General features: G+C 47.2%; 1 protein-coding gene across 2 annotated transcripts; it reads left to right on the top strand.

Annotated features, from left to right (window-relative positions):
* Window positions 1-4086: 4086 nt before the first annotated feature.
* Mrps10 (mitochondrial ribosomal protein S10) lies at window positions 4087-14420 on the top strand. 2 transcript variants are annotated; one of them, XM_036168504.1, is made up of 7 exons: window positions 4087-4152; window positions 7443-7507; window positions 7589-7658; window positions 11588-11724; window positions 12669-12777; window positions 13621-13710; window positions 14076-14420. In XM_036168504.1, the coding sequence occupies exons 1-7, from the start codon at window positions 4105-4107 to the stop codon at window positions 14157-14159; spliced, it is 603 nt and encodes a 200-aa protein (XP_036024397.1). In that variant the 5' UTR covers window positions 4087-4104; the 3' UTR covers window positions 14160-14420. The 2 variants fall into 2 exon arrangements, with proteins under 2 accessions (XP_036024397.1, XP_036024396.1); XM_036168503.1 differs by having other exon boundaries at window positions 7586-7658.
* Window positions 14421-20164: the final 5744 nt, after the last annotated feature.

Genomic DNA, 20164 nt, shown 5'->3' with positions numbered 1-20164 from the left:
TCTCTTATTAGCAGATCATATGGGGGAAGCAAAGGCAGGTTGTTGGGTTTTTTTCCTCTTTGGGCTCTTTACTCTTTTGGGAGCCCGGAACCCAGCTCCCAAACCATGACAGAGGCTTATTATTCCTTATATTCCTTAGCTTGGCTTATTGCTAGCCAGCTTTTCTTAAATTATCCTGACTACCTTTTGCCTCTGGGCTTTTTCCTTTTCTTCTGTAATCTTACTTTTACTCTTACTCCATGACTGGCCCCTTCTTTTCTTACTTCTTGATCTCTTTTTTCTTCCTCCTTCTTTTTCTCCTTCTGTCTATTCTCTCTGCCTGCCAGCCCCTCCTCGCTATTGGCCATTCAGCTCTTTATTAGACCATCAGGTGTTTTAGACAGGCAAAGTAACACAGCTTCACAGAGTTAAACAAATGCAACATAAAAGAATGCAACACATCTTTGCATTGTTAAACAAATGCTCCATAGAATAAGCAAATGTAACATATCTTAAAATAATATTCCACAACAAAGGCAGTCTGTAGTGGGTAGCTGTTCTGTCTATGGCCTTGAAGCACCACCCCTAGAGATGCAGCAGGTGATTGATCTACCTGCCTATGACCTTGAAGTACATGCCCCTGGGGCGTGGCCTCAAGGAGACCCTTAAGTTCTGAGATGCAGGTAAGCCTCTCTCTTCTCTCCCTCGTGGGACTTGGATGCTGGGACAGTCTCAGGTGCAGAACAGTGTGGGACCTTGCCTCACATTTTCCAGGACCCTGCGACAGTTCCTCTATTCTGTCTTGTGAAGTTTCCTTTCTTTAATAAATCCCTTTGCCGGCTGGAGAGATGGCTCAGAGGTTAAGAGCACTGCTTGATCTTCCAAAGGTCCTGAGTTCAATTCCCAGCAACCACATGGTGGCTCACAACCATCTGTAATGACATCTGGTGCCCTCTTCTGGTCTGCAAGGACACATGCAGACAGAACACTGTATAATAAATCTTTAAAAATCAATCAATCAATCAATCAATCAATCCCTTTGCCCTTTAAGCAGACTCTGTGAATTTCTCGCTATAGCAGTCTGTCATTTAGAGGTCAGTCTCTCCCCTCTGGGCAGTGATTGGCCAGGTCTCTAAGATTTGAGGTCTCTGTGCCTCTCATTATCACCCCCATGCACTCCTCCCTCATTCCATGGGTCTTTGGCCCCAAACTCTGCTTGAAACCCAGAATGTAGAGGCCACCAAGATGATTCAACAGGTAAAGGTTCTTGCTGCCAAGCCTGGAGACCTGAGTTCAATTCCCCAGGACCCATATGGTGGAAGAAGAGAGCCACTTTCCAAAAGTTTTCTGTTCTCTGACACACACACACACACACACACACACACACACACACTAACACACATACACAACTAATAAATAAAATATGTTGGAGGAAAAACCATGAATCTAGTTATTATCTGTCAGTATCAAACCTCCTCCAGGGACATTGGGGCTGGGAGGAAGAGTTAACATAGACCATGAACAAGCAAACCATGACCGGGTTGGGGATTTAGCTCAGCGGTAGAGCGCTTGCCTAGCAAGTGCAAGGCCCTGGGTTCGGTCCTCAGCTCTCGAAAAAAAAAAAAAAGTTCATTTAAACAAGCAAACCATGACCAAAGTGTATGTGCTAAGCTAATAATGGCATGTGTGTGCCAACTCCTTTTTTGCAACGTGCAATACAAGTGTGTGTTTTATACAGAATGTGAAAGTGGCTGACCCTGTCATGCCAGCTCTACTGATGGCAAAACCTGGCTTTTCCTTTATAGTGGTTGCTGGACAAGCTAAAGTCTCAATTAAGAAAACGTCTCTCTAAGATTAGGCTGTAGGCAAGCCTATAGGGCATTTTCGTAATTACTGATCGATGTGGGAGGGCCCAGAACATTGTGGGTGGGGCTACCCTTGGGCTGGTGGTCCTGGGTTCTATAGGAAAGCAGACTGAGCAAGCCATGAGGAGCAAGGCAGTAAGCAGCACCCCTCCAGGGTTGTACTGCTGCATCAGCTCCTGCCTCCAGTTTCCTGGCCTACTTGAGTTCCTGGCCTGACTTCCTTTGATGATGAACTGTGACGTGGAAGTGTAAGCCAAATAAATCTTTTGATCCCCCCACATTGCTTTGGTCATGTTTTTTTGTAAAAGCAGTAGAAAACCTGACTTGGACATGGTGACTCCCACCTTGTCCTGGCTAATTGCACAAGGTTCATACTTGCCGCTGAGGCATTACACTGAAATATAGTTTATGACTTATGACCTGACTTACATGAGGAGAATGAGGGGATCAGTAAACCCCCACATTTGATCACAGACGTGGGGAAATCTGAGGAACCAAAGGCAGCTGCCATGGCCACATGTAGAGTCCTGAGCGAGCTGGATCTCACCTGCGAGAGACCATCAAGAGAAAGGCCAAGCTTGGCCTCTGAGGAGTGGAGGGCATCCAGTCCTAAGGCTACATAAAGCACGTCTCTCTGGTTCCAATGAGCAGATCATGCCACCAAGTCAATAAAAACTCAACTCTCTTTTCTTTGTGAAGTGGGGGGTAGGGGAGGGTGGGAACCTTCAGTCCCCTCCTCCAAAAGTGACAACAAAAGCTGATCATCATCATAGACAGACCCAGCCCACTGCACAGGGTAGAGCAGGCCTTGAACTAGGATTGTGAAGATGATTATGGATTCAGTTGTAACTCATCATCTGACCTTGACCAATTCAACTAGTCTCTGAGCCTCAGTTTCCTCACCTAAAAATTAAGATACAATTATTTTCATGAGGATGAGATTGGGTAACATAAGTGAGAATCATTTTCAAGTGGCCCATCATCAAGGATGCGGCACACTCAGATAGCTGAGGCCACCCAGAAGGACAGGAGACTGGCAGAAGAACCATCGTGGAAATGCCATACAGAGCCATGGATGCAAAGTTTAGAAGTAGCAGGGAGATGAATGTTGGGGTACTGTCAGAACAGTACCAACAGTACCACAGAGACCACCTTGAATGTCACAATTTAGAGAGAACCTAATTCTGAGGAGGCCTCTGGGTGGCCTGTCCAGGTAGGGCATAGCCAAGTCCAGCCAAGTACTAATGAAGACTCTGTTTCCATACTGAGGCATGGAAATACCCCCACATAGCCAGCCTGGGGAGCAGGAAAGTGGTTCATACTCTTAGATCTTTCATCCATTTGCGCCATCTGGACCAAATCATTCTACTCTTGGCTTAGTTCTCTCCCCTGCTGAATAAGGCAACCAACACCTACTTGGGGGAGACACAACTTTACATTTGCATGGTGCTTTATTGAGATACTATGTGTCCTCATGAAGTTGATCCTCATCCATCTCCCCAGCAACCTCTTAAGACTCGGGATATAGAAGAAATCTTGTGTGACAAAGGAAGGCACTTATCATGTGGCAGGTATTGTACTAAACACTATACAGTATCTTATGAATCCTCTACTCTAAGTACACTTTACCCTCTCATCTCTACTCGGCATATGAGAAATGGGTTCAGAGTAGGGAAGAAATTTGAACAAGTTACCCAGCTAAACAGACACCAGAGCTCCTAACTGTAGAGCTTTCCAATATGTTGAATTGCATGTGAAGATATTTTGAAAAACAAAGCTTAAATTTTTCTATTAACAAACCAAGCATTCTAGTTGGTGTGAAGAAAGTTTAAGAATAAAACAGGGTTTGCAACAAGGTAAAAATGTTAGAATTTGGACTCAGTAGTAGCAGTAAATTTCTTTTCCAAGTATGTGTTTTGTTGTGTTTGTCTCTAACCAAACTGAACCACCCAAGACAAACAGGATTTTAGGATAAACAGCGTTTGGTCAGAACTTGGTAACTAGATAGGGGCTGAAGCCAGTTTACCCACACCACAAAAGCGACACACCCATTCAAAAAATTAAATGAATGAGTTAATAATCAAGTAAGTAAGTAAATAATAAAGTCGAAATTTAAACAAAAATCAAAGAACCACGTCTCTGTGGTTGTTTCAGGGCGGGAACACCAGGAGACGCTCTCTCTCTCTCTCTTTGTCGAACTCTATGGTCTGAGAACAACGCTGTGACCCCGGAAGCGGTCCTGAGAGGTCAGGGCACCGAGATGGCGGCGCGCGCGGCGAGTGTGGCTGTGTGCAGGCGCCTGCAGCAGGTAAAGGGGCGGGCGGGGGCCCGGCCAGCCGTAGGCGCCGTCGCTGGGTCTCGCTGCCGCCCGCCGCCCGGCCGGCCGGAGTCCTCCTCCAGAGTTGCGACCTTGGGTTGTTTACAAGCGACAGGGCTGGCTTTTCTGTCTCGGGACCCCACGCCAGTTGCTGAGATAGGAACGAGGACTATCGACGGCAGGGCGGGAAAGATGGGAAAGTCTGTTCAGAAACCCACCTTTCACGTTAGGCAGGGAAATGGAAACAGCCCTGGGCTCCGAGGAGGCGGGAGCTAGCCTCGGACACTGGCGTGGCACTGCACCGAGGCGTCTCCTTTCTCCGGGGAGACGGACGCCGAGGTGTCGGAGGGCAGGGCGGGGGGAGCTCCGAGAGCGTCTCTGAAGACGGAAATCCTGGCCGGCTTTCTCATGCCTTTGATCGCAGCGCCGGGGAGGCCCTGAGGCAGGAGGATTCTGAGTTTATTGAGATCCTGTCGCAAAATAAATACTAAGAAACTTAACAAGGCGGTAACTTTGGCCTCGCAGCCTCCGTGAGTCTCACCAGTGGCCAGTTAGTAGTTTAGAGAATTAAGCTGGGAACTGGATGTGATGGTTCACACTCTGATACCAGCACTTGGAAAGCAAGAAGATTGCCACCAGCCGGGCCTGCAATCGAGACTCTCCAAAAAATAAAGACACATCCTAGCGCTTGGGAGGCAGAGGCGGGAAGATTTCTCTGAGTTCGAGTTCAGCCTATCCTACAGATCGAGGTCCAGGGCTACACAGAGAAACCCTGTTTCGAACACCACCACCACCACCCCCAAAAGAAACAAATGAATGAAAAAAAGGGGGCCCGAGAATGTAACTCAGTTTCTAGAGTACTTGACTAAAGTGCTTAAAGGTGGTCCTTGGTTGGTTCTATATCACCACATAAACCAGGAAGTGGTGGCCCACACTGTTCTACCAGCACTTGAGAGGTTGAGGCCAGAGGATCAGAAGTTCAAAGTCATTCTCAGCTGCACACAGAGTTCAAAAATAGACTGGGCTCTCTGAGCTTGTGTCTCAAAAAAAGAGAAAAAAAAAAATCATGCTAAAGACTGAACCCAGGGCCTTGCCCACAACAAAGGTCCTGCCGCTGAACTGCGTTCCTAGCCTTCAGTGGAACTCAGGTCCTCTGCGTTGGAGTCTTCACATGTTTAATAGTTAACACTTTAGAAAGGTTTTCAAAAGCAAATTTAATGAAGAGTAATGTTTAAGTGCCTGATGCTTTATTCTCAGGTCTGTTTCTGCATTCTGCCTTTATTATACAGTACAACTCATGCAGCTTTGGAAACATCCACTGTACACCTGTGAGAGAATGAAAACAGAGCTGAGGACCGAACCCAGGGCCTGCGCTTGCTAGGCAAGTGCTCTACCACTGAGCTAAATCCCCAACCCCAACAGAAAAGTATTGAGTCATATCTATTGTTACTATGAAACGGTTTTGGTTACAGACCTTCTGAAAGGTCTTAAGGATTTCTGAGAGGTCCTAGCCACACTTTCATATCCACCAGTCTTAAATATACAGGGCCAAGAGAGGTGGTCCAGTGGCTTAAGCACTTGCTGCACAGCTCTGAGGACTGGGATGCAGCCTCAGGAGCAGGGCTTTCGTGCTCACTGGTGACCCCACTACCAGGGGTCACAGGAAGGCTCCTGAAGCTTTCTGGCTTCCAGACTAGCCAAGAAAACCTAAGTCTGGGGATGGGGAGAGACCCTGCCTTAAAGAAATAGGTGAGATGACAGAGGATGACACCCAACAGCTTCCTCTGTCCTGCGCATACATGGACATGCATGTAGACACACCCATACAAATGAAGACATTTTAAAAAAAAAATATGATGCTAGAGACTGAAACCTTTGCACTTGTAAGAAAAACATTTTCCAGCCAGATCTGCACACACCCTAGCCCTCAAAGACTAAATAAAGCTAGGTGCAGTGGCTCACAGCCAACACTGGGAGGTGGAGGCCACGGTCATCTTCCAGTTGGAGGCCAGGTGGTGCTGCATGCAACCCTGCCTCAGAAACAAACATTTTAGAGATGAATATGACTGGGAGTCATCATGCTTGTTAGGTTTTGGGGTCACCGATGTAGGAGAGCTTATGGTATGAGTGAAGTGGGGAATCACACATGCTCTTGCATTGTGCCTGGTTTCTGTTCCTGCATGTAAGCCAAGTCAGATTGGATGTTGGTATCTCACAGCATGAGTGAGGAACAAGGAAGCAGAAGCATGGGCTGCTTTGGGTGTTTGTTTGTTTATTTGTTTTGAAACAGGGTCTCAATGTAGTCCTGGCACTTGCTCTGTAGACCAGGCTGGCCCAAACTCACAGATACTCCTGCGTCTGCCTCCTGAGTGCTAGGATTAAAGGTGTTCGTTCATTCACCACTAGGCCATTGAAAACAGGCTGTTTTAAATGCACTGTTAGCTAAGCCTTACTTGTCCTTAAAGATTACTTACTTGTCCTTTTTAAAGATTTCTTAAATCATTTTTTTTATTTATTTATTCGTTCATTCACTCATTCATTCATTCATTCGTTCATTTTATTTATTTATTTATTTATTTATTTTTTCCCTGCTTCCCAGGGCTACACTGTTCAATCTCGGGAAAGTTTAAAGGATTACTGGGTGGATGAGAAACCCCAAGTTCTGAACAGTGCTGGTTGCCTCCTAAAACAGTTCCACCAGGGGGCGCTCACTGAAAGGGTTTGGGCAGTGCTGAGTTGGGGTGGCTTGCCCTGTAGTAATGATGGGTATGGGCGTGATGTGTGTTGTGTTTCTTTACAGGCAAGGTGCTTTAGCCAAGCAAAGATTATTCCAGCTGTTAACAGATCAAATCACACAGACATGTAATTTTAAGATTTTTGTTGTTCTGTTTTGTTTCTGAGACAGAGTCATTCTAGATCTGGCTGTCCTTGAACTCAGGGATCTTCCTGCCCCACTTCCCAAGTACTCCAGTCAAAGGCATGCACCATCATGCCTAGCTGAGTGTTGTCTGTGTGTGTACCTATCTATCTGAGTTTTCTGTGCATCACATGCATGTGAGTGCCCATGGAGGCCAGAGGTCACCAGATGCCCTGGAGTTAGAGAAGGGTGGGTGTTGGGAACTGAACCGGGGTCCTAAGAGCAGTAAGCATTTTGTTTTCGATGAAATCTAATTTGGTCATTTTCATGCCCAGTATCTTCCTCAGAAAAACCAAGACCCTTAACTGAACACCGTGCACCTTCTGACTTGGGGTTTCTGACACCTGCGTTTCCCTTCCCTTAGGAACTGGGGAATTTGTCTGTGAATGGTTCTAAGTGCAGTACAGCCCAAACTGGCGGCCTCCTGCTGTAAGTATTCCACTAGATGTGCTTATTGTGCTAGAAAACAGGCCCGTGCTGTTTGACCGAGACCTCTCTTCCTCACAGCAGCACCAATATGAAGTGGGCACCGTTGTCAAACCTGCACATTGATGTTCCAAGGGATTTGACCAAACCTACGGTAGGTAACCCCCATTAGGCAGGGCATGGCAGTGCAGGCCTCTGGCTCCAGCACTTAGGAGCTAGAGGTAAGATATCCTCAATCACATAGCAAGTTCAAGGACTGCCTGGGCTATGTACAACCCCATCTCAAAAAACAGCAACAGCAAAGGGAGTTACATTAACAATTTCATTTTTTTTCCCCCTGATTATTTCATTCCGGCCTATTTCCCACACACCTGCACCATTTTATCCTAGAACACCAGCAGATGCACATTGCGGACTGTCTGAGGTCCCTGGGAGCTCCTGTGCTGTTTGCATGCTATCCCAGTAAGTCCTAAGGGAGTGTGGTATTTATTCCAGATAACTGCTAATGAGTGCTCTCTTACTCTAAGCTCAGCATAATTCAGGAGTGCGATAATTAGCAATGCTGAATCTTTGATGTTACAGAAAAATAATCTTTCTGTAGCCTTCAAGTCTTATCTTTTGAATATTGAGCCTGGGCATTTGCCATGCTCTGTTCACATTGATGCAGATCATCAGCACAGTGGGAATACACAAGTAGCTATGTGACCTTGTAGAGTTTAAGACAAGAATGCTGTCTAGCCCAGACTAGTCTTGAACTAGCTATGTAGCCAGGGATGACCTTGACCTCCTAATCCTCCTGCCTTGTATTAAATGATAAGGTTACAGATATGTTTGATGTAGGATGTTCTCTATGCTGTGAATGTATTGCTATGATTGATTGATAAATAAAATGCTGATTGGCCAGTAGCCAGGCAGGAGGAAGTATAGGCAGGACTAGCAGAGAGGAGAATTGGAAGAACAGGAAGGCTGAATCGGAGATGCTGCCAGCTGCCGCGATGAATAGCAAGATGTAAGCTACCGGTAAACCACGAGCCACATGGTGAGGTATAGATTAATAGAAATGGGTTAAGATATAAGAACAGATAGCAAGAATCCTGCCACGGCCATACAGTTTATAAGTAATATAAGTCTCTGTGTGTTTACTTAGGAGATGCTAGTGAGAGAGATATGTCCTGACTGGGCCAGGCAGGACCAGGAAAACTACATATGTCTTTACTCCTAATTCTTGCTTGGGTGTTTGTTTTGTTTTATTTTCCCTTTTTGTTGTTTTTTTCAAGGCAGGGTTTCTCTGGATAACCCTGGCTGTTCTGGAACTCACTCTGTAGACCAGGTTGGCCTTGAACTTAGAGATCTGCCTGTCTCTGCCTCCTGAGTGCTGGGATTAAAGATGTGCATCATCATAGCCCATTGGGATTTTTTTTTCTAAAGTTGTAAAAATTCCAAATCCTTCCATTTCTACTTTTTAAAAAACAAAACGAAAGCCAGGTAGCAGTGGTCAATGCCTTTAATCCCAGCACTCAGGGGGCAGAGCCAGGTGGATCTCTGTGAGTTCGAGGCCAGCCTGGTCTATAGATCAAGACCCAGGACAGGCTCCAAAGCTATACAGAGAAACCATGTCTCAAAAACAACACAAAACAAAAAATCTCTTTTCAGTTTGGTGTGAGTCCATATATATGGTTTATTCAGGCCCATGGAATCATTCATCCACAGTGTTCAACTGTTTCCTTTTTCTTTATTCACTTAATAAATACTAGAAATATTGGGGCTGGAGAGATGGCTCAGCAGTTAAGATCACTGATTGCTCTTCCAAAGGACCTGGGTTCAATTCCCAGCACCCATATGGTAGTGTAGGTAGAACTTTCTGTGCTGCCCACCAATTCCCAAATAACCAACAAGAAGACTCAATTACAAATGTTCAGCCAATTGCTCAGGCTTATTACTAACTAGCTCTTACAACTTAACCCATTTCTTTTCATCTGTGTGCTACCCCAAGGCCCATGGCTTTTTCTCAGTCTGGCTGGTGACTCCACTGACTCTGCCCTTCTTCCCAGCATCCTTTGGTCACCCCACCTATTCTTCCTGTCTGGCTAATAGCCAGTCAGCTTTTTATTAAACCAATTTGAGTGGCAGATCTTTACAGTATATGAAAGGATTATTCCACAGCATGGCAGTTCATAACTCTCTGTAACTACAATTCCAGGGAATCTGGCATCCTCACACAGACATACATGCAGGCAAAGCTCCAGTGTACATAAAAAATAAATAAATCTTTGAAGAAAAAAAAGAGAGATATCCATGAGAATGTATATGTAAATGCTCCAGCTCAGATGCTCCACGACCATGCCTGTGTGTGAGAAGTGGTGGAGGGCTGGAGCACCGCGTGAGAACCCAAGTTTGGATCGTTTGGATCGTTTGGATCTCCAGCATACACGTAGAAAGCTGGGGACAGCAACATGTGCTTATAATCCCAGTGCTAAGGGGACTAGATAAGGAGTCCCTGGGGCTTGCTGGCCTGCTGGTCTAGGCCAGTCAATAAGTACCAGGTTCAATGAGAAACCCTGTTTCAAAATAGATGGTCCAGCCAGTGAGCTGACTCAGTGGCAACGGCACTTACCACTCAGCCTGACATCCTGAATGCAGCCCTAGGATCCGAACGGTAAAAGGTGAGAGCCGTTCATGAGAGGTGTCTCAGGTGACCGCCGAATGTGTGCCACGGCATGCACACAGACAAGTTAGTGCATGCCAAATGTTTTGTTATAGTGACCTAAATACCAGAAAGATGGTTCAGTGGGTAGGGGCACTTCATCAGCCTGACCTGAGTGCATTTCCCAGAACCCACATAGTAGAGAAGTTTTCCTTGGGCCGCCTTCACGTGCATGCCAGGGTGCTCGAGTATGTGCAAGCCACACACACACAGTCTCCTCACTGCTTGTCCTAGTCACTTGAGGACCTCTAAGACCTTGTAATGTTAGATGTCTAACTATTCTGTGCTAAATCGATAATGTTCTCACAAAACATTTCGAGAAATCTGTTGAGATTCAGTGCAAATTCACAATAGCTTTAGAAGCCAATAGGGAAGCTTGAGGCTAGCTCAGTGGTAGAGTTCTTGCCTAGAACTTTCTAATACCACAAAATTTTAAATAAATAAGATAAACCCTGCAAGAATCAAACAGAACACATCTTAGGACTGTAAACCTTCTCTACATCCCCAATTTTGATGTAGAGATAGTTAATTCTGTTTTTCCAACCATCTTATTTGGAATAATTGAGAATAGATGTCTGCCTTTCTATTTACTAAGTAGCTATCTTTTCAGGGGTGAAGTCATTTAACCCTGACTCACGGATTAGTAATAACATTTACCAGTTAATGGGTGAAGGAAATGAAGATAATTCACCTCTTGGAAGATAGTCAGAAATGTCAAGCCCATTATTTCTAAGGTCTTTAGGTATTAGTGTGGAAGGTCCAGCTAGTGTCATAACATTTTAATTAGACATGAGTAATTTCTGTGTGAAGACAGGCCAACCATACATGAATAAATCCTAATAAAAAGGATGAATAGAGCTAGCTGGGCTTTGTATAACAATTACAGTGTTCAGCAGTTGTATAGCAGTGTGTAACGATTGTAAGCACTTTAGTTTGTGTCTTTGTAGCTTTTCCTCACAGAAATGCTTGAGCTTTAGCACAAGTGTGCTACCTTCAACATGAGTACACGGAAGAGGCAGGAAATCAGACAGCTCTCTATCCGGCCGCCAGAAGATAGCTCTTCAGCCCAGCTCCTTCCCACGTCATCTGTTAGCAGACCCTGAATCCTCTCTTACTAGAATCTGGGGCTCAGTAATAATGAATTTGGAACATTCATGGTGATTTTGTAGTAACCTTGAAGGTTGTTTGATCCTCTGTGGATTGACAGGTTTGGAAGGTCATTTGGCAGATCGGTGTGACTTGGAAGTAGTTAAGCTAGTTGTTTTCAAGAATCGCTTACCATTTTTCTCATTTATTAGAAAGTTGTTCAATCAGTAATACGTTAAATTTGCTGGTAATATTACAAGAACCAAAACCAAAACTTCTCTCTTTTATTTTAGATAACCACTTCCGATGAGCCAGACACATTGTATAAACGCCTGTCCATTTTAGTGAAAGCTCATGACAAGGCTGTACTAGACAGTTATGAGTATTTTGCCGTTCTCGCTGCTAAAGAACTTGGCATTTCTATTAATGTGTGAGTATGACCTTTCCTAACCTGACTTGTCTGCCCTCGTGTGATTAGCCAGGAACCTGACTGTGTAAAACAGGGTAAGTTTGTGGGTAAAGCTGAAGCCTGCCCTGTATTATCTTGGAAGTACCGTCACTTCATGTCAGCTAGAATTGTTAAGTACTAGACTGAGTAAACAAGGAAAATTAAAGAAACCATTTCTAGACGTAAGTCAACCCAGGAAGCCTTCTGTCTGGGATCCACGAGAGGCAGTGCTCCATTTATACTCTGGCCATGGGGGTTCACTGGCTAACCCTCCATTATGTGCAACCACCCTGAGCAACACCACCTCCCTGGAGCCTCAAGGAAGATGAGCTCATGAGGTCTCAAAGTCACTGCAGGGTAAAGGGAACTGCCTCTTGGCACCTGCTCCTTCTGGTGTTGAGCAGGGCTGTCTGAGGCATTGGCAGCCTATCCTCATAGCACAAACGAAAGACTAAATTGTTTCCCCAAACAGACTGTTCTGGGATTGTCAGTGTATCCGTAAACTCCCCTAACACAGCAGACATTGTAGTTCTGCCCACACTGTTGCCATTCTTCATAACTGGTGTGCTGGGTGCATGAGGGAGGGAGGGCCTTAGGAAGGATCAGATGGCGTGCGCGCGCGCGCGTGTGTGTGTGTGTGTGTGTGTGTGTGCGCGCGCGCGCACGCGCGCGCATGCTCATTCTTGCATGGCACTGCTTGATGGGGCTGTGGGGAAGGTTCCTCTTGCTGTCTGCAGTATTTATTTTGGCCTGAGATTTGTAAAAGCAGCTGTTGGAAATGAGGTTTGGCAATTGGAGTCAGTAAGTGGTGGTTAGTGCCTGTAGTTGAGCGAGTCTGACCTGCAAAGCTGCAGACTGAGGCTTTGATAGCAGTGACTCACATGGGACATCACGGAGCTAAAGTTTGTCCTGTCCATTCATTTCAGACACGAACCACCAAGGAAAATAGAGCGATTCACTCTTCTCAAGTCGGTGCACATTTTTAAGAAGCACAGAGTTCAGTATGAGATGAGGACGCTCTACAGATGTTTAGAGGTGGGTTCAGTCAGCCCATCTGCATCTGTGCAACACCCAAAACCTTTCCTTAGCATGTAGCTGAACTTTTAAAGCCTTTCATCAGGTTCAGTCAGGGGATGGATACTTTTCTTTCTTTCTTTTTTTTTTTTTTTTGACATTTATGTATTTGTGCTGAGTGGTGGTGGAGCACGCCTTTAATCCTAGCACTGAGGAGGCAGAGGCAGGTAGATCTCTGAGTTCAAGGCCAGCCTGGTCTATGAGTTCCAGGACAGCCAGGGCTACACAGAGAAACCCTGTCTTGAAAAGTAAAAACAAAAACATTTATCTGTGTGGAGAGGGGCACAGGCCACATCCGTGTGTGGAGGTCAGAGGATAGCTTGTGGTGGGGGCTCTCCTTTGACCACGCTGAGTGCCAGGGATTGCAGTCAGGTTGTCAGGCTTTGAGGGCTACCTTGTTGGCTCCTACATCTTAAAACAACAACAACAACAACAACAAAACTTCTTTAGCTTCATTAATTTTTTGTGTATGAGGTCTTCCTGCATGTATGTCTATGCATCACATGTGTGCCTACAGCCAGCAGAGGTCAGAAGAGGGAATTGGATCCCCTGAAACTGGAGTTACAGGTTGTGAGGCATTGTGTGGGTGCTGGGAATTGAACCTGGGTCCCTGCAAAGCAGCCAGGGCTTGTAACTACTAAGCCATCTCTCCAGCCTCCTGTATGTTTTAAAATGAGATTCTGTATAAGATCTCTTAGAACAGGCTTCATCACTGGAGGGAGCATGGTAGAGAGTGACAGGGACAGAGAACTCAAAGATCTGTGATCTGGCATTGTGGCAGATGTCTTCATGTTTCCGTTTTAGTTAAAACACCTGACTGGGTGCACAGCCAGTGTCTACTTGGAATATATCCAGCGGAACTTACCCGAGGGGGTCGCCATGGAAGTAACAAAGGTAAGGCTTGGATTCCTGCCTCAAGGGGCCTAGCTGGGTTGTTTACTATACAGCCTTGTCCTAGCTGTGGGGGTGAGGGCCTGTGGCACCCTGGGAACAGAGTTAGGCCCACCCCACCACCACAAACATCCTCATTAAGCCACTGTGGAAGTCTCTCTAACAGACGTTTAGGCTTGGGGAGCACAGGACAGCCCTGGTCACTGGGTCAGACAGCTTGTGCACCATGCTTTATGCTCCCTTCTCTCCTTGAAGGCAAAGGGATCAGCGAGAAGCAGGAGGATGTTGCAGGTCAATAGATCTGGTTGTAGGCAGAGTCCATTTCAAAGTCCACACTGTATTCCAATTGGGTTTGTTTCTGGTTTTAGACACAGATACAGCAGTTGCCAGAACATATCAAGAAGCCAATGTGGGAAACCCTCACTGAGGAAAAAGAAGAAAGCAGGTCGTAGCCTTGGGATGCCACCTGGGCCTGGATCAGAACCAAGCAGGCCTGCTGTGAGTTCCATGGACAGCTCCAGGTGAAGGCAAGTCAGGCCCGCCTGACCCTGTTCTGTTGACTCCTCACACACTGGAGCCTTCATGGCAGGCTGAAGAAACACTATATCTGTTCTTTTCTACCTGACATTGCTTCTGTTCCAGTTTGAACAAACATTAGCAGACTTCTGTATAACTTGAAATAAAATATCCAGATTTACACACTTACATAGCTACCACTGACTAACTGTGCTAATTTTATTATTGTCTTTATTTATTTATTCATTCATTTTTATTTCTCAAGCTCACAGAGATCCTCCTCTGCCTCCCAAATACTGGGATTAAAGGAATGCTCCACCATGCCCAGCTCGTTTGTCCTAATTTTAAATGTTTACTTGTTCATTCAATAGAAAATGAATGATACAATTTTCACACACGTTTTTATTTTGAAGTTCCCAGAACAACCTGTGGTTCATGGACTGCTGAGCGGTTAGGAGTTTGGCTCTTCCTCTGTGCAGCCCGGCATGTGCTGCCTGCCCGGGCCAGCAAGTGACCTGATGGCAGTGCTCTGTTTCAGAAACTGAGTGGAGCCTGGAACCCGGGGACTCAGAGCCACTGCCCATGGCCACGGCAGAGTTGGTTCTTTCAAGGAATTAGCATCATTTCGTCCCCCCTGCGAGTCATTCACGCTTCTGTGCAGTGTGCTTTGCCCTGAGAACTGCGTGAGCCAGTGACTCACTGGATCCAGTGGCTTGCAAGTAGTGGTGGGTTTAAGTACTTTTCTTAGTCCCTGCAGATGGCGTTCTTGTTTGGTAGGTGTGCCTGCCTTGTCTGAAGATACACATCTGTGAGATTCAATTGCATGTAAAGCCCACGATAAGGCAGGACTCCACTGGACTGAAACCGTTGCGCTTTTTGGCGTTTGGCTTAGAAAGTAGAGAGTGGTTGGCATGGCACTCGCCCCCCACCCCAGGAGAAGGCTTCTTTTAAAGCATACAGAGGCCTGTGTCCTGTGGGTTTCCTTCACTTCTCTGCCCTGTACACTGAATCCCTGACCTAATAGCAGGTGACTGTGCTCTGAGTACATACTGCCTGCATGCTGGACTACATCACTGCCATCACCATGGCCTGTCGCTCGCCTGTGACCTTCCACTCAGGTGTTGGCTGCCATTCACAAGGTAAGCCTGAAGTGTACTTACTCATGAGTAAAGCTCGCTCAGAATCAGGAGCGAGCGCTCGGGATTAGGAAGGAGCTGGTGCTGGGTCTGGCGAAACAGCGCTCTGACACACTTGTATCTAAAAGGTGGTCAAAGAAATCGGGACCCACATAAGATCGGGGGCTTTTCCTTTTGTAGACAGTAAAAACGGAATAGATGAATGCTCGCCTCCAAGGACCAGTCCTCATGAACCACTTCAATGGCTGTACGTCCACTTCAGCTTTTTCAGACAAAGACCCATGAGCCAAGTTACTTAGTTCAGTCATACACAGTCACATCTTGAGCACCTGTGGACTGGATAAGACTGCTGCAGCGTCTGCACCCCAGTTCACCCCCAGAACCCACCCAGAAGGAAAGAACTGCCCCTGGAAGTTGTCCTCTTATCTGTGCACATGCATGCCCAAACACACAAGTAGAAATAATTTTAAAATCGCATTTTAAGATAAAGATGCAGCTGACTGCAGTCCTCTAGAGCCCATATAAAAAGCTGGGCACATTGGTGCAGTTCTGCAATCCCAACCCTAGGGAAATGGGACTTGCTACCAGCCAGTCTAGCTGGTTGGCAGATTCCAGACTCAGTGAGAGAGCCTGCCTCAAAAGATAAGGCAGAGGGGCAGGGGAGATGGCTCAGTGGTTAAGTGCGTACCATGAAAGCACGAGAACTCACATAAATAAATACCAGGTTGACATGGTGACCCATCTGTAATTCAGCCTCCGAAGGAGACCAGCTCCCCCAACAAGCTGCCTGGTGAGAAGAGCAGAGTCGGTGAGCTCCGAGAGACTATGCCCAGTGAGCAAGGCAGACGTCAGCTGAGGGTGATTTCCCATGTAAACCTCTGGCTCCACATACACGCATGTCCTGTGCACGCACACTCATTCCATGTGCTCACATACATATAGACATGTACACATGGAAGAAACATGGAGAGCAGCTGAGGAGGAGACACAGCTTCTACCCTGGCTAACACATACACGGACATGTCCAGCCCAAGGGGTGACTGAATTAGCTGGAGCCCGTTTGTCAGCTAACCGCTCATCTGTTGATGAGTGTCCCTCCACTAACAGAGGAGTGTGGACTTAAGTCAGACAGACTTACCACCTAAGAGTTCACACAAAGTGCTGTAAACCCAGGCAAAATGCTTAACCCTACCACAGCCTGCGCTTACTCTTGAGTGGGATGTAGGAAACTACCTACCTTTTAAGCTGGGTGCGCTGGTCTAGACAAAGCAGCTTGGTAGAGCTGGGCTCATGAAAGGCATTCACTAAGCAGTGTAGCTGGCAGCGGCATCCCTGGGGCAGTGGTGTGATGCTTGTGTGTTGTGTTAAGAGACACCCAGAAGAGATAGGGAGAGAGACCAGCTTAGAGCTGGCTAGATGGGACACATGCGACATGCCCATTATAGACACTATGCCATGCCGAGTCTCTCCCAGGCGGCCTCATATGCACGTGCCATCTGATTTACAGTAACAATCAAACCCTTTACATCAGAGCCAACACTTGAAGAGCTGCACCTGAACCCGGGCAAGAAATGATGTAATTGACTTAAGTCCAGGGGAGTGACGGGGACAAACACACCTAAAGGGGCTGAGAGCCAAGCGTGGCGATTCACGCCTGTGACCCCAGCACTGAGGAGGCTGAGGCAGCCTGGGCCACAGTGAAACCCGTCTCAAAAAAAGAGAGACTGTAGCCAAGCATGGTGACTCGGGAGGCAGAGGCAGGCGGATCTCTGTGAGTTCCAAGTCTTCCTGGTCCACAGAGCGAGTTCCGGGACAGCCAGGGCTGCACAGAGAAACCCTGTCTAAAAAGGAAGAAGAGAGGCAGAAAGAAAAGAGGCTGTGGACCACAGGTAAAGGGACTTGCCTCTTGAGCCTGACAAGTTGGGTTTGGTTCCTGGAACTGGCATGGTGGATGGAGGGAACCAACTCCAGAAGGCTGTCCTCTGCCCACCACACGTGCAGTTGTACACACACACACACACACACACACACACACACACACACACACACACACCAAACAGCTTCAGCTACATAGCACGACCTTGTCTTACAAAATAAGAAAACCCCTACTGCACCAGACTGCAAGATGGTTCAGCCAAGCATGGTAACCGAGTTCAATCCCTGGAATCCCCATGGCGAAAAGAAAGAACTAACTCCCCAAATTCCCTCTCACCTCCACACAGATGCAGTGGCATGCATGTGCACCCACACACTCACATGATTTTTAAAAAGCAGCTTTGAAGAGCTCAAATGTACTTGTTCATTTCAGTATATTCAGACCATATTTCCAGTTCCCTTTCCACGGTTCCTTTTTCCCCATTAAGAGACTGATTAGGGGAGCCAGGCAGGGTGGCGCACGCCTTTAATCCTAGCACATGAAGACAGAGCCAGATGGATCTCTGTGAGTTCGAGGCCAGTCTGGTCTACAGAGCCAGATCCAGGACAGGCACCAAAACTACACAGAGAAACCCTGTCTGGAAAAACCAAACAAAGAAAGAAAGAAAAAAAAAAAAAAGATTGACTGGGGGCAGGGGTCCTAAGGAATAAATAATGTACGCAAAGGGAGCAGACACACATGGCTGTGGTAGGCCCGATGCTGGCACAGGCCAAGCATGAGGGGACAACCCAGTGTTCGGGCCTCAGCAAGGCAGCGGGCTCTGTTGTGTGGGAAGGACAGCAACATGGGAACTATGGCAGGGCTTCAGCCAGGCCTGGCGCGGGTCAGTGGACTCAGCGCCTCTCTGGTGCCTTCCAGGGTTCCTGCAAATGCCCTGCTCCATGCTGGGCCCTGCCCTCTTTAAATCCTACTATTGTTATCCCTTCAAGCTCCCCTCCCCGCCATAGATTCTTAATCTTCTTTAAAGTGATATATTTACACCTCAGTAGGTCAGCGGTATTTATAGGGCAGGTCATGGGCAATTGGCCCACGTGAAAACCCAACCCAGAGACTATGTCAAGTTGTGTTTCATTCATAGAGTCTTTCATCTGCCTTCCCCTGGGTACTGGGGATTGAACTTCATACATGCTGGGCGAGTGCTTACTGCTGAGCTAAGCCTGCGTGCTCTCGCTCTCTCTCTCTCATACAAGGGTCTCACTAAGGCTTTGAGAATATATTTTTCTGTTCCTGCCCTCCTAAACTGGAATTATAGTCTGTGCCAACAGGCCCACATACAATTTGTTTCTTCTTATAATTAATTTTTGAAGGTTTATCTTTTATGTGTATAAGTGTTTGTCTCCATTTACGTCTATGCACTACATGCATGCTGTGCCCGAGGAGGCCAGAAGAGAGGGTTGGAGTCCCTGGAACTGAAATCATAGGTGGACATGAGCCACCACGTGGGTGCCAGGAACTGAACCCGGGTCCTCTGTAAGAGCAGCAAGTGCTCTTAACCACTGAACCATCTCTGCAGCCCCTGTTCATTTCTTTTTCCTAGAGGCAAAGCCTTGCTATATAGTCCATGCTGGCCCAGAACTCCCAGCCCTCATGCCTAAGCCTCCTAAGGGCTGGAATTAGGGCCTGAGCCACCACTCCCAACTCTCAGAGCAGTGTGTGAGTCATACCCGCTGCTCTCTGGCTTTAAACCTGCAGCTTCCTATTCATATGATGGCGCCTGTACACTCTAGCCCCTGTCCTCGTCCATCTTCACGTCCCACTTCCCTCCACAGACACCAGATTCAGGCGAGGGAGGGTTAGGGTCTCGGGGATTAGTGGAGGGTGTGAGGGCAGTCATCTTGAAGGGGGTGACTTCGCTGGGGAACCACCCCTAGGGTGACAAGATGCAGACTGTGCCTGGTGCTCCAGCGGCTCTCAGCCTCCGGGGTGTAGGCTGGGGTTAGGGCATAGGCAGGGCTCCGCTAGGCGAGGGTTAGATGGGGAGGTCAGCGTTCCACAGGAGACAGCTTCAGCAGGAAGCCGGCCGGTCAGGTGAGGATTAGCTGCGAGGTCAGAGTTCCACGTGGGGAACTGAGAGCGTGTTGAGCTGAGCGGTGACAGAGGGTGAAAACCAGTGTCGGCAGGCTGCCAGTGTGGTCCGGTTGGTGAATTACTGCAGTGATGGAGTTAATGTAAATGAACTGGAAGGGGAGGAAATACCAACAAGATGGCTGACTTTCAGAGACAGCAGAGAAGCTGGTCGGGCAAGGCCCAGTGCTTTCAAACTCCACTGTGTTCAGGGCCCTGCAGGACTTTCTGAACAGTGCTGTGCCCCACCCCAAGGTGCCTGAGTCGGCTCACTAGGAGTGGACACCTGGGAAATTCTGTCCGTAAAAAATTCCCAGAGGCTGCTACTGTTTGGACCACGGGTGAACAGGGGAGGTGGTGAGGCATTTTACTACTAAACTGGCGGAGGGCAGGAAGATAGCCCAGGAGGCAAAAGTACCAGTTGCTGATGATTCGAATTCAGTCCCTGGAACCCACAGGAAAAGCTGAACATGGCGGTGTGCACCTGCAGCCCGATGCTCACACCGTGAGATGGGAGATAGAGACAGGAGAATCATCTAGACCTTCACAGGGGTAGGAAGCAGAGCAGCAGAAACAAGAGAGACCTTGACTCAACAAGGTAGAAGGAGATTCCTGGAAATGCCCTCTGACCTCCGCATGCACAGTGTGGAACATGTGCCTGTGCTCACACAGACACAGATTAATTAGCTGAATAGACAACAACAAAAACAATTAGAGGCCAAGGATGGTAGTCATCCACGTGGCTGTTGAACTCATGGACACGGCGCCTGGGGACAAGTGTGACATTACTCTTGAAGGACAGTAA

Source organism: Onychomys torridus, chromosome 18 (genome assembly GCF_903995425.1).
Source record: "Onychomys torridus chromosome 18, mOncTor1.1, whole genome shotgun sequence".
In the NCBI taxonomy this organism is placed as follows: Eukaryota; Metazoa; Chordata; class Mammalia; order Rodentia; family Cricetidae; genus Onychomys; species Onychomys torridus.
Note: the sequence above shows the minus strand (reverse complement) of the source record. Positions and strands in the feature narration are given on the sequence as shown.